The following is a 14,582-nucleotide window of genomic DNA, read 5'->3' as shown; positions in this document are numbered from 1 at the left end:
AAATTAATAAATTTTGTTCATCAAAGCAAATTATTAAGAGAAAGCAAAACCAAGCTGGGTTGGAAGAAGAATTCTAGAACACATAACTAACAAAGGGAACCATATTCTTTGAAGTAATCTTGCATATTTGTAAGAAAAAAGGCACCCCACTTGGGCTAGAGGGAAGAATTGGTAGGTGCTAAAAGGAAAGAGAATCTAAAAGGTATCAAATTCTAAAAGATACCAGCTAATGAAACAACATTCACATTCACCAGAAGGAAGGGCAATAAATGGAACTTAAGCTCCCATGTCGGTCCCACTAGCCAGCCACCACACTGTCAGAAATAGTCTGACAATGCCAAGTTTTTCACTGGTAAGGAAGTGGAGTCACAGACACTTGCAGACAGGAGTGGAAACAAACCCAAATGCTTTGAAAAACTGTCTGGAACTGCCTGGTAGAAGTTGAAGATAACATGTATCCTATGATTCAACGACTTCCTCCTGGTTGAGGCCCTGGAGAAAAGCTTGCCAATGTGGACCAGAAGACATACAGGAGAATGTTTATGGCAACAGTTTTTCATGACAGCTCCACCTGAAAAGAATCCACAAGCCCATTCACAGTAGACTGGATAAAAGAAATCTGTGTACATAAGCAGACAATACAATACTACTGTGTTTTTTAAATAACACATCAATGCAGAGAACTCAAACAGAACACTTAGGAAAATAGCACGGGAGGAGGCTATGTGGTTCGAAAAGGAACAGTATAAGTGTGACCATTATCTGTAAAAAGGATGATATTCACCAGATCAAACGGGTGAAGAGCTGCTAAGAATATATCACAGTAGCATTGAGCTTTGCAAGAAAAGAGTTACTAGGATATAAGCTGGGCAGTTGGAATTATTTAAAATTTTTGAATAGGCACAAGTTCTTTTTGTTTGTTTAGGAGTAACAGACATGATACAGGAACACAAGAGAAGGAACAACACAGAGTTCAGGACAGTGGTTAATCTTTGAGAAAAAGAAAGAGGGGTACACAAGAACTTCCCAAACTATATTAAGGTTCTTCTCCTTAAGCGAGAAGGGAACCCACATATGTTCACTGTATTAGCACTGTTGTCATTGATTGCTGTCGAGTCGAGCACAACTCATAGTGAACCTATATAAACAAAAGACCTAAAGCCTCTCTGTAACTATCGTCTTTAGAGTCAATAATTAATAACAACACTTTCAAGGCAGTCTAGAATATCATCGTATTTGAAAACCTATAGCCATACGAGTACCTGTTATTGAATTCTAGAAGTTGCTTAGGTGGCATAGTGTGTTTCCTGTTGTTCTACTAACCAAAAGGTCCGTGGTTCAAATCCCCTGAGGGATAATGGCAGTCTCCTCATGTAAAGATTTATAGCTTTGGAAAGCAGGTGGAGCATGGCTAAGGGTTGGAGCTAACTCACTGGCAGCGGGTACCAATTACTGTGTGATTACCATGTACAAATACACGACTTACATTCACTTACTCCATTCTCATAGCAACTTTGTTGTTGCTGTTGCTATGTGTCGTTGAGTCAGAGCTGACTCTTAGCTGATCCTCCAACAGGTTTTCAGAGGCTGTAAACTGTCCAAGAAGAGACTTGTCATCTTCCTCAGAGTAGCTAGAGACCTGAACCATGCGCCCAGGGGTTGGCTGTGTAACTTCTTACCGCTAGGTCACTAGAACTCCCATAGCACCCTATTCGATGTTGTTGTTGTTGTGTGCAGTTAAGTAGGAACTGACTCATAAGTGACCCTCCAGAGGTATTCAGAGGCTGTGAGCAGCACGGGAGATCGCCTATCCTTCTCCTGCAGAGCAGCTGGTGGATTCAAACCCTGTGCCTTTGGGATTGCAGCTCCTCTTACTCCCATTTTACATGTGAAGGAATGAGTCTCAGAGAGATCTATTGACTTGTTCAAGGTCATACAACTCAAAAGTGGAGGAGTTAGAATTTTAAGTTAGGTTTATCTGACTCTTCCCTTACCTTTACCAAAGACCATTCCTTATTTCTCTTCTTTCACGTAGAATTATAAAATTCCAGGAAATGATTCTTCTTTATTTCCCAGACTAGCAACTATATTTTTTCAAAGACTGGAAGGAATCCTGGTAGAGAAGTGGTTAAAGAACTCCACTGGTAACCAAAAGGTCATTGGTTCTCATCCACCAGCCACTCCTCGGGAGAAAGATGTGGACATCTCCCATAAAGACAAAAGTCCATTACCTCCACTAAGTCAATGATGCAATAGTTTATGCATGTTGACAAGACACCAGAGGATTCATTGACTAGATCTGGCCCCAACTTTTCACAAAGTAATCTTAGGAAGATGTTTCCTATCACAAAGGAAGAAATACAAATATTTAAAAAGCTACAGGTCATTGGAGGAGGCTGCTGTCGGACTGCTGCCATGTGCTTTGCTTTTTCAAGCTTCTGGATTAACATTAAAATAACAAGCTTGCATGCCTCAAATATCCTCGCTGCTATTCCTTGCTGCCTCCTCTTGAAAGCACTGTCAGCTGCTGTCACTCGGAGGTCTTCCCTATCAGCCACCACTGTGTCCCGCTTCCTGTGTGGTATGGCTATTAGTTTAATAAGCCTCCTCCCAGTGTCATCTGGCTACAGAAGCAGGGCTTACTGCCAGGAAGGAAAAGACCCTACTATTTAATGAAGGTGTGTGACGAGCAAAGCACATATAAATATTGATGAGAGAAACTGAATTCTGCTTCATCCAGTGGTGCTTTGCCAATGGGTAAAGGACTAAATACATTTTAAAGTGCTTTAGCCGCTTCAAGGTGTCACAGGCAAACGGCACTGGATCAAATCCTGAGACACACTCTGTGCAAAAGAGCTTTGTTAGGCACTGGCGAGAAGAACAACAAGGAAGCCAAGTCCTCTAACTCGCTCAGCTTAAACGGCTGAAGTGCGAAAGAAGTCTCTCTTCAGAGGTTTCCTGAATCATAACCAGAATTCTCAAGACGGGGAGAAGAGAGGGCCCTTCTCACTTGAAGACAAAGACATATTTGTTATGGAAATGTGTGAGCCAATTTTCCAAGGAGAGCGGCTAAAATGCACTCATTAAAACACAGTGAGGTGAGGAGGCAGAGAAAGAAAGCCAATGCTGACCCACTTACAGTCTGCAGACTGCACTTAGTTATAAGAGGGAGGACCACAGCCTGGGCCACCCCCTGCCTTCCACCCCCGCTCCTGTCCCCCAGACACCGCCTGTCCCTGGCTGCACTGGTGACTCTGCAATGCAAGGAATCTGCATCTTCACACATGCAATGGAGCGGCTACTGCTCCTGGTCGCTGTGTACTCGTTACCAAGCTACAGCCACAGGGGATCAAATGGTAACCCAATAGCTCAGAAGACAATGGTCATCTCCACTGAGACTTAGCAGCAGGTGCTGTGCAGGGTGACTCAGAGGAAGGGACTGAGCATACACAGATGGCTCAAGCCTAGGGCAGCACGCAAGACAACCCTGACAGCATATACAAACATTAACACATTTATTTAAGGATTCGACTTCTTGGAGGATCAAACTAAGGTACAAAAGATCGCAGTGTCTCCCTCAAAGGTGTCTGAGGCACCCAGCACACGGTAGCCCTCGACAATGCAGGACAAACGAGGTCTATGCAGCGTGTTTCCGATCTCAGTCACTGGAGTTCATTCAGCCTGACTTTTACCACATCCATGTTTATCTATATTATGTGCTTAGCATGTTGGATTGACTTTTAAACAACTCATTTTAAAAACTCTTAGTCTTTTCCCAAACAACAATTTCCACAAAACCATATTTTGATATCATTATGTTTTCCCCCACAATGGACCTTAAATAAATGTATAACTATTAAATTAAAATGTCCACTCACAATCCATCTAAAATTGTCTTGTATACTCACTGAGAAAGAAGGGATAGAGATTTCCAAGTGGATAAGGCTGTGTACAGATGATCTAACACCGTGCTGGGGACTCTGGTGGCGCTCCCAACCACCCCTCTCTGGTGGTTCGAATCCACCAGTGGTTCTATGGGACAAAGATGTGCAATATCCTCCTGTGAGGTTTATAGCCCTGGAAACCCAATACAGAGGCAGCCAGGAGCTGGTTTGGACTTGACAACAATGAGTGAGCACACGACTGTGTCAGGCCGTCAGTGGGCATGGCTGGTCAACCACTCCTGAGTGTTGGCTGTGTGAATGCACCCAGGGCACCACCGAAGAAAGGTGTGGTGAGTAACTTTCATGAACAAGGACAGTCAAGAGAAAAAAATGTAAGAAGCAGTTTGCTCTCCAACACGTGGGTTTGCCAGGACTCAGAATGAACTAGATGGCAACAGGATTTTAATATCAGTTTAAAAGAAACTATTGAAGGATACTTCTTGTTTCAGGTTAAATCTTTAAAGATTATTTCAGGTTAGAGATACCAAACAGACTCTAAGTCCTGTCTCTATATATCAGGAAGAGACATGACTGGAGAGATTTTTGTGCTGTTTATGGCCAGAGATGGCCGCAAAGGGCTTAAATTCTAGAGAGGTAGAGGGGAGAAGTAAATTCAATGGCTTCTAAGCAAGAGAAAGCCAACCCACTTACATGAAGTTCTCTGGGTACTCGCTGAGGGCCATGTCAATGATGTTCAGGGCATCGTGGTGATGCTTCTGAGCTGAAAGGAGGAGGGCGAGGAGGTGCAGGGAGTTGGCATCGTCACCCTGAAGTTGAAGGGCTTGGCGGACATAGCCCAGAGCCTCTGGAATCTGGTGCAAAACAAACCCAGTAAGAAGAGGTGGGATGGACACTCCCCCACCACACACACACACACACACACACACACACACACCACCATTTCAAGGTCTGATTCTTTGTAAATATCAAGAACTGATAGGGCGCTCTGGTGGCCAAGTGGCAAGAAGCTGCACTGCAATCCCAGAGGTTCACAGTTTGAATTAACCAGATGCTCTGCTGGAGAAGGAGGGGAGTAATCTCCTGTACCAGTCAGATCTGATTTGACGGTACACACAAAATTATACTAATAATAGAAGAATCAAGAACTGATCCATTCTGTGTTGCCTCAAAGGTTAAGCTGTGCTTCCGATTGTCCCAGGACACCAATCACAACATGAACACGGTGGGCCTCTCCAAAAGGCTGCCTGGCCGATGAGTTCATATAAGAGACTCTCTTTCCCTGCAAATAGGTTAGTGCTGGGATCTTTTCTTTCTTCCTAAATAAGCATTTTCTCATTTTCTAGCAAATGGATTGGCTTTTGATTAGGCCCGAGACGACTTCACTCTAAATGGAGGCAAATAAAAATTGCCAGTGGTTTTCAGTGGAATTAAACTGCCTTCCCTGAACGTTCTCATTTTTGTGAGGATTACTGTGAAATTAAAGCACTTAACAAGTTACAGAATCTTTAACAGAGTTTTCCAAATGGCCTGTCGCCTGTGGTTCTTTCTAAGATCGTTTGTCCTGAATTTCCACAGATATTAAGGCAATATGCAAAAAACCTCAAATGAATCCCTCACATGCTTCCCAAGTTCAATCCCCCATAACTAACCTGAGAAATAAGCTACGTGCAAAGCAAACAGACTCAGTTCAAGAGAGTCCATACACAAACCCAACAACCAACAACTGTCCAGTATGGCTTCTTCCAAACCACTCAGGCCCGAGTGTTGATACAATGCATACATAACGGATATTTAAACACCCTAAATTTCATGCAGGTCTAACAGTTCTCACTGAGGAGCAGTAGAATTGGAAGCTGGATTTCTAATAGTTTGGGGTGGAAGCATTCTGGCTTCCTCATCCCAGGGACTCCTGCCTGCCTCTTTTCTCCCGAGCTGGGCCATCTTCTTGGCTCTGCTGCTTTGTCCAGAACCTTCTGTAACCCCACTTGTCAGCATGCAACTCTGACTTCAGATTCCCTACACTCATCAGTTTTTCTCTGGGAACTTTCGTGTCTGATGGCTTTAGGTTATGGGGGCTGACTTATGGAGGCCTTCTGCTTCTGAACCATAGAATGATGACAGCCACCATGGTCATCCAGCTTGACCCTTCACGGACACGGAGGAAGCTGGGCTTCAGGGGTGCAATTTCTTGAGGAAGCTATTGAGTGACAGAGACAAGAATGAATTTACATGTTCTCAAATTCTCTCTTCTTCTCCTCCAGGCAAATGGCACAGGTCCTAAAGAGTTAGAGGCCACAAACCTACCCTGTCCCCTCTGGCCAGCAGGGAATAGCTATGGAGGGCTGAGTCCTGATGCTGTATGCCCCCAGAGTTGCTGCATCCACAAGGTTCCTTTCCTTTGCCCTGTCCCCTTGGGTGACAGTCACATGTACCCAGCTTTCAACTGATACAGTGTGTGTGTGGGGGAGGGCAAAGGGCAGAGTGTGCTCATGGTGTTACAGAGACGACCAGAAAAACCAGGGTCAAGATGGCACAGGCTTCAAAATCCTATCCTTAAGGGACAGCTGAGGGGAAGGAAGTCCGAGCTCCCTGTTCTTTCGGTAAATATTACCGATTGTCTACCATGCCAGCCCAGGGCAGAGCTCTGATGCCACCAGCTGTGGGTTCCTGCTCTCTGCTAAGGCAGCAGAGGGGTAGTGAGACAGACAGACGTAGATCCAGAAAGCTGAGCAAGAGGCAGAGGCCCAGGCTGCTCTGGGAAGGAAGCTTCGTGGAGGACGGGAGTTCCAGGTGGAGGGCTGAGAGCAGGTGTTTGAAGTATTCCACATCTCCTCGAGCAACAGCGCCGGATGTGTTTAAAACTGCTGCTGGAGCGACACCTGCCAGGTGAGGGACTTCTGCAGAGGAAGTGTCTGGGTTTCCTCTGTCCCAGGCCACCCTTCCCAGGCCACCAGGAAGTCAGAAGCAGACGCAAAGCCTGCGGCTGCCAGAGGAATGGTGTGTCCGGGTGCTGCCCTTTGAATCACCCTCCCAGGCAGCGCTCAGGAATGTGCCAGGGTTCCCACCAGTTCTTGCACCTGGTGGGCAGGCAGGCATGTGGCCAGAGCTTCCAGAACAACTGGGAGGGACGGGAGGGGCGGAGGATGGCAATGGCCACCTCTGGAAGCTGTCTCTGAGGGAAGCTGTAGTCAGGAAAGCTTGTCCCTCCAGCAAAGAGAATACTCTTGGGTCTCTTTCTTTCAAACAGTGTAATTATGTTTACAGTCTGTATATTTGAACAGAATTTGGTTTTCCTTTGGGTTTATGCTTACTGATCTCTTCCTATTGGTTCACTAATATCCTGTGACAACTGGACTCCAATCAACAACTAGATCCCCACCCTGCCATCCACCCACTGACTGGACCCTAACTTGTCTACATAACTTCTAAAACAGCCAGGGACCTCACAGCGGACAGACACTCAATGGGCTGAAACCCCAAGGGTCTTCATGGAGGAGCTGGTGAATGAAGGAAGATCAACAGGCCACCTCAAGTTGAATTGCTCGGAGAACTGCACTGAGATAGATGAGAATGGGCCCAGGTAAAGGGACATGAGAGGAGGGGGCTCACCTGTCTGGAGATGGCGAGCTGCAGAGCTAGGTAGAAAGCCGCTTGGTGATCTGTAGGCGACAGGTTGTGGGCCCTGAAATGACATTTGTGGTTATTAGTACACAGGGACACCGTTTTACTTTCCTTATCAAAGAAGTCATATTATTTGACTATTACACCGGTCACATAGTCAGTTTGACAATGTTTTAAATAATTTATTTTTGTTATTAAATTCTTAGTAATATACACAGTAGAACCCGTTAAACAATCGCTACATGCTCAATTTTTGTGATATTGTTTTTTGAGTTGTGTAACTATTTTTACCCTTCTGAGTTGATCCTCTCTTCTTAATATAAGCTCACTCACAAGTTTCTTATTTAATATTTTGAGTTGTTGTTGTCAATTTGATCTCATGTAGAGTTGTTGTTGTTATGTGCCGTCAAGTCGCCTGTGACTCATAATGACCCTATGCACAACAGCCCTAAACCCTGCACTGTCCTGTGCCAATCTCACTGTCTCTGACATCCCCAACCCGATTATCCCAGTCACTGAATCAATCCACCTTATAGAGGGTCTTCCCCTCCTGCGCTGTCCCTCCACCCTCCCAAGCATGACGTCTCTCTCCAAGGACTGGTCCCTCCTTGCAACGTGTCCAAAGTATGTCAGACAAAGCCTCAGAATCCTTGCTTCCAAAGAGCAGCCTGGTTTAACCCTCTCCAGGATGAATCTGTTTGTTTCCTTAGCAGTCCATGGTCCACTCAATACTCTTTTCCAGCACCACAGCTCAAAGGCATCAATTCTCTTTCTATCATCCCTATCAACTGTGGTTGAACATGTAGAGTGCAGAGGTCTTAAAGAAAGCACAATACTTAAGGGAGATATTCTTCACTAGATAAGCTAAATCGTTGTTTGGTTTTAAAGAAATTATTGAAGGATATTTCTTGTCTCAGCTTAAATGTCTAAAGATTATGTCAGGAAAATAATTTCAGGGGTTCATCCAACTTTAATGGCTCCAGAAAGTCTGAGAGCACATGACGATTTTGAATTTGTGGGACCCTCTCCATCCCCTTTAAGCAGAATTCTTTTACAGAGTATTTGATAAGAACATTCAATAACGGTAGCTGGCATCCTAATTCTTCTGGTCTCATGACTGGCAGGCACCATCTAGTTCTCTGGTCTCACGGCAGTCAGGCACCATCTAGTTCCTCTGGTCTCATGGTAGTCAGGCACCATCTAGTTCCTCTGGTCTCAGAGAAGCCATTAGCCCACATTCCATTTCTTCCTCCTGTTCCTGACTCTTCCTTCTTCCACGGCTCAAGGCAAAAAGATACCAATTGAACTTTTTGTTCACTGACAAATGTATGAGTATCTTTCCTTTTACTATGGCACACAGGTATAAAATAGTCACATGGTTTTGGTCTGTGTTGAAATGGCAGCAAATGGCCCTGGGCAATTAAGAGGGCTGGGAAGCTGGAAATGAAGAACGCATAGGCCCTGGGGCCTCTCCTCGCATCAGAGTCTTCCTGTGGCTTCGAGGAAGAAGCCCTCAGTCATAATGGGTCACAGGCAAGCCATGTGAGTGCCTGGCAAGATGATGGCTGTTCTGGTTATGTTTTGATTTGTCCTTAAAAGTATTTCATCAAAATTTCTGGGTTTGAGAGAAACCACACAGAAATCAAAGACCTAACTCTGCCGGAGAAGGAGGCGCAATCTCCTCCTGTACCAGTCAGATCTGATTTGACGGTACACGCACACACACACACACACACACACACACACACACACACAAAGTAAAGTGAGGTTTGGGGTTTTGAGGAACTATAAGCAGGGAGACAGATACTAATTCAGTCTTTTGAAGCTTCTAATAAGTTGTGTGTGTAGTTTACAAATTTAGACCATACAACCATGATTTAGAAAATGCTGTGGCAAGACCCTAGGCTTAATTTTATGAACTGGCTCTTAGCACAGGACAGGAAGAGGCTATATGGCATCTCGATAGATTGTAAACAAGGCTTTGCTTTGTTTTGTTTTGTTTTTCTATTATGTGGGAACCAGTTGTATTTCACCACAAGTAATACAAAATATGACTACGTGCAAGACATAATTCTGTGTCTCCCCGTCTGGTGGGAAGAGGAAAACAAACTTTTACTTTCTTTAAAAGGCAGTGGAACATACTAATTAGGAACGGTGAGACCCAAAGAGTAAACAAGCCTCATGCCGTTCTGTCAACATTCTGTGATTAAAGTAGGATCCTCTACTGGCAGAACACAAGTTCCAGGAAAAAAAGGAAAACCAAGTCATTATGGATGCAACCGTGGCAGACACCCACGGATGGCCGACTCCACCACAGCCTTCTAAGTGGCTGTACGCAGAGGAGAGGGGCAAACACCCACGGACGGCCGTCTCCACAACAGCCTTCTAAGTGGCCATATGCAGTGCAGAGGGGTAAACGCCACGGATGGCCGTCTTCACAACAGCCTTCTAAGTGGCCGTATGCAGTGCAGAGGGGTAACCACCATGGATGGCCGTCTCCACAAGAGCCTTCTAAAAGACTCTATGCAGTGCAGAGGGGTAAACACCACAGATGGCCGTCTCCACAACAGCCTTCTAAGTGGCCGTATGCACTACAGAGGGGTAACCACCACGGATAGCCATCTCTACAAAACTATTCTAAGTGGTGTATGCAGTGGAGAAGGGTTTGCCATCCAGCAAGAACGCCACGTGCACACAGCCAAGCCTAGGTGGGCAGATAGGTGCTATCCCTCCAAATGCAGGATGGAGTGAGGTAAAGGCAGTTCCTGTCCTTCCTTGGGTCTTAACAGTGAAGTGCTTATCCCCACCCCACACCTGGGAAATCCTCACAGTAACCCGGGCTGTTTACTCCTGTAACTAAAGGGGCGGACGTCAAACACCTGCTTGTGTTGCTCTTGCGGATCTTATTTCCACCCCAGGTCTACTTAAGGTCCTCCAGCTGGTATTCTCCACGTATTGGTTTTCTATGAGTTTGCAACCCAAGAGTTTTCTTTTAGTGTTCAGATAACGCAACAAGGGATGTCATGGTTTATGACCCTCCCAGCAGTAAGGAAATAAGGAGACACATTACACTGGGAAAATCTGCAGTTAGGGACCTCTCCAAATTATTGAGGAGTAGTGATGTCAGTTTGAAGACTAAGGTGCATCTAATTCAGGCCATAGTTTTTCCAATCACTTGCTATGCATCTGAGAGCTGGACAACAAGTAAGCATGACAGGAAAAGAATTGATGCCTTTGAGCTGTGGTGCTGGAGAAGAGCACTGAACATTTTCATGGATGGCCTTGGAAAAGGTACAGCCAGAATGCTTTTTGGAGGCAAGAACGATGAGGCTTTGCCTCATTCACTTTGTACATGTTGCTAGGCAGGAGCTATTCGTTGGAGAGGGACATGATGCTGGGAAGGGTGGAGAGTTGGCAAAGGAGAGGAAGACCCTCAACGAGGTGGACTGACAAGGTGACTGTTGCGATGGACTCTTGTGTGTCAGGAAGTGTGAGGATGGCACAAGACAGAACAGGGTTCAGATCTTTTGTTCACAGGATCACTATCAGTCATGCTCGACTTGATGGCTTCTAACAACAACAACAACAACAACAACAACAACAATTATTTAAGGAAAATTAATTGCAAATTCATTTTGAAGAAAACTCAAATTCTATAGAACGGTTCCTTTATCTCACCTCTTACACAAGTAATAAAGTCAGGCTCCCACAGCCCTTGAAAAAGACTTGCTCACAGCCATACATTTCTTAGTTCAGTTCAGATTGTTTTGTTTCGTTTTTTTAAAAAACCATCACAGTTGTTTTGACCCACAACCAGCCTAGTGAGAAGCTGGCCATGGGTGGGTAATTCAGGGTGTGGGTAAGCGGTGCTCTGGCCAAAGGTCCCGCCTGGCCTCACCAAGTGATTATTAACAGTTAGCCATAGTGATATGAAAGACACTGCGAGATGTGCTGGGATTGTAGGCGTTTCTGGGGTACAGGAGGACCACCTCCGAAAGCACGAAGGTGCTTCCCACTGAGACCATAATGGATACCCTACTGCCAGGTTGGTGCGGTACAGCTTAAACACACATGCTTCAAAAAAGTGCTGTTCCGGCAATTTGGCTGATGGCCACCTAAGCCAGTGAAAGAAGAAATGAAGAGAAAGTTAAAGAAAATAAGAAAAGGTGTGTGGCGTTAATGCTATTTAGATGCAGGAAGCCTTGCTGCAGATGTGCAGAGCAGCTGTGGCAGCCTCGTCCCCGTGACAAAGCTCCTGGACTCGGTCACAGCCGACTTGCTGGGCAGAAATTGCCAAGTACTGGAGGGGAGAGGAAAGGCTTGAAATGGTCTAGGAAGCCACACGTCTGCCAGATGCTACTTACGAGCCTAAAGCATTCAGGGAGCACCTGGTGAGGCTCCTGAGAGAAGCCCCGAACCCCATGTGTTACTGCGGGGATGTGTACAAAGTGTGTCCTCATCAAAGTACCTCCACAGGCATTCATTCCATTTCTTGTCCATGAAGAAACAAGCGCTGGTCAGATTGCTGCCCCCCCCCCGTCCGCCTGCAGCACTATGCAAAGCTCTGGAAGCAAGCACTGGTGTCGGCCACCACACGGGCTCAACAGGCTGCCAACCCAAAGGCCCCTCTCGGCTGGTTCAAATGCACCAGCAGCTCCTCAGGTGAAAAAAATGGGCAATCTCCTCCCCTGTGATTTACAGCCTCTCAGAAAGCTGCTGAGGGTCAGCTAGGAGCTGGTTCCAGCTCAGTGGTCAGGAGAGAGAAAGGGCATGGAAGAGCCCGTGGTGCACAGTGGTTTAAGCATTAGTACGCAAACCAGAAGGTCAATAGTTGGCCTCCACCAGCTTCTGCACAGGCAAAAGACTAAATAATCTGCTTCTATAACGAAACAGAACCTTTGCAATTCCATGGGGCAATTCTACTCTGTCCCAGGGTCACTGCAGGCCAGGACTGACTCAAGGGCAATGGGGTTTTTTGTTTTGTTTTATAAAATCAGAACTGAATAGATAGCACACAACCACCACCACCACCAGGATACCAGGCCCCCCTGCCAGCTTCCGGTGCCAAGACAGGAAGCAGGTGAGTGAGCGGCTGCCTGGTTTTCCCAGGCTTCCTGGATTTGGCACTCCACGTCCCATGTCCTGAGTCCTTGACCAGCTCGGACTTGTGGTCACCCTATGCACAGAATACAGATCACATGCAAGCTAGGAGGGAGACAGGAAAATAAAATGGGACTCTGCTCCCTACTCTCACTCAGTGACAAACCCACATGTCACCATGTGGGCTCTCCCACAGGGAGCAGCCAGGCCTTCCGAGACCTGCTGTCACCAGGGCCCGCTCTCAGCCCTTCAGACTTGCTTCTCTCTAGTGGCTGTCAGACCTCACAGAAGCCGCAGCTCAGCTCAGTCTGGCCCCGTGAGAAAGCTCAGCATTGTTTTGCTTCAGAAACCACCAGCCGCTCCATAGGATAAAGGGTGGCAAAGTGTCAGCCAAGATTCAGCCTTGGAAGCTCCGGGGGGCAGGTCCACGCTGCCCGAGAGTCGCTGTGGCCAGGCTCTGCTTGTTGGCAACGGGTTTGGGTCTTCATTTGCTGTTTGTTGTGGGGGTGTTTTTTCATACTAGTGTGCCAAACACCATAATGGCTACCCATCATGGGAGGTGTTTGGTGGAGCTCCCAGACTGATTAAGGTTTGGAAGTAGGAGTGGCATCCAATTCCTAAACCCCCTGCCTGGGGAAGCTCTATGAACCTGGAGAAACGGTGATAATTCTAGAAAGGATCCAGGCCTTTTGCTCATATACATAAATATATATGTTGGGCCCATGTATTTAAATATCAGTTGGGCCTGAGGGTCTAGTGTTATTTTTGGAGGAACATTCTTAAAAATTTTGCAGCACTCCTCTCTCAATTTGCTGCACTGACGTTAATCTGGGTTTGCTGTGATGCTGAACCTTGTGGCATTGGGAGACAATTGCCATAATGGCTACCCAAGGTAGACAGTGTTTGGTGGAGCTCCCAGTTTAAGACAGGTTTGGAAGAAGGAATGGCCCCCCTTCCTAAACCACATGCCTCTGGGAACTCTTTGAAGTGGGAGAAACAATGATAGGTCTAGAAAGGCTTCGTGCCTTTTGTTCATAGGGTCTCTATGAGCTGTGCTTGACTCGATGGTATTGAACAACATCTAAAAAACATTTGGTCACCAGTTTGGAGCTGGAATCCAGATTGGGAAGTCGTCTGGAGCAGCTGGATTCTATAGAGGTTTGTCTTCTAGTTCTGGTGAGGATTAGGGTGGAAGGATTACTTGTCATTGGGTGTGAGTTGATGGTATTTGGCCTCCAATTGAAAAAGAAATTTGGTCAAACATTCTTCTAAGTGGTATAGCACTGATCTGTCCATTTGCTCTACAGAGGTAACTCGTGGTGGCTGTGATGCTAAACACTGACACTGATGTGTCAAATGCAATAATGGTTACCCATGGGCACAGTGTTTGGTGGAGTTCCCCAATTAAAACAAACTTGGAAGCAGGAGTGTCATCGACTTCTGAAATAGCTTGCCTCCAGAAACCCTATGAACTTAGAGAAACGATGAAAGTTATACAAATGTTCAGGTCTTTCATTCATAGGGTCGCTATGAGTTGCCTACAACTTGAAGGCAATTAACAACAACAGTTTATTTCAAAAACTAGAATAAATTGTTTTTTAGACCAGCTTCTTCCAATTTCCTTCACCTCCCCACTCATCACATTGTACAACTTCATGATTAATCCTCCCTTCTCCCCACCCCCAGCATATCCTCATCCCTCTGCTTCCACCCCGCACCCCCCCATTTGCTGCTTTTAAATGCATAGCGAATGGCTTGGTTTAGCGGCCTGTGCTGGCTTACGAATTTGTGAATAACTGTGATTTTCAATGCTAAGATGCAGCCATAGAACTGGATATCTTTAAAACGCATCTTTCTGCATTATGCTGAGTGAAATATCCCAGTCACAAAAGGACAAATATTGCATGATGCCACTGTTGTAGAATGGGACTGACCTAGGGGTTGGGGAGAGACTGA

The 14,582-nt window shown here is 45.9% G+C and overlaps 1 protein-coding gene across 1 annotated transcript in view; it reads right to left on the bottom strand.

Annotated features, from left to right (window-relative positions):
- The window catches only part of TTC7B (tetratricopeptide repeat domain 7B), a 388,142-nt gene that overhangs the window by 152,590 nt on the left and 220,970 nt on the right, over nt 1–14,582 (bottom strand). The window contains exons 14-15 of the mRNA XM_006879120.1: nt 7,515–7,587; nt 4,596–4,756 (exon numbers count right to left, since the gene is read on the bottom strand). Coding sequence (XP_006879182.1) covers nt 4,596–4,756; nt 7,515–7,587 — 234 coding nt within the window. The remainder of the gene's footprint in view (nt 1–4,595; nt 4,757–7,514; nt 7,588–14,582) is intronic.

The sequence above is a fragment of the Elephantulus edwardii genome, unplaced genomic scaffold (assembly GCF_000299155.1).
Source record: "Elephantulus edwardii isolate Elephantulus edwardi_28Jun2011 unplaced genomic scaffold, EleEdw1.0 scaffold00002, whole genome shotgun sequence".
Taxonomy (NCBI): Eukaryota; Metazoa; Chordata; class Mammalia; order Macroscelidea; family Macroscelididae; genus Elephantulus; species Elephantulus edwardii.
Note: the sequence above shows the minus strand (reverse complement) of the source record. Positions and strands in the feature narration are given on the sequence as shown.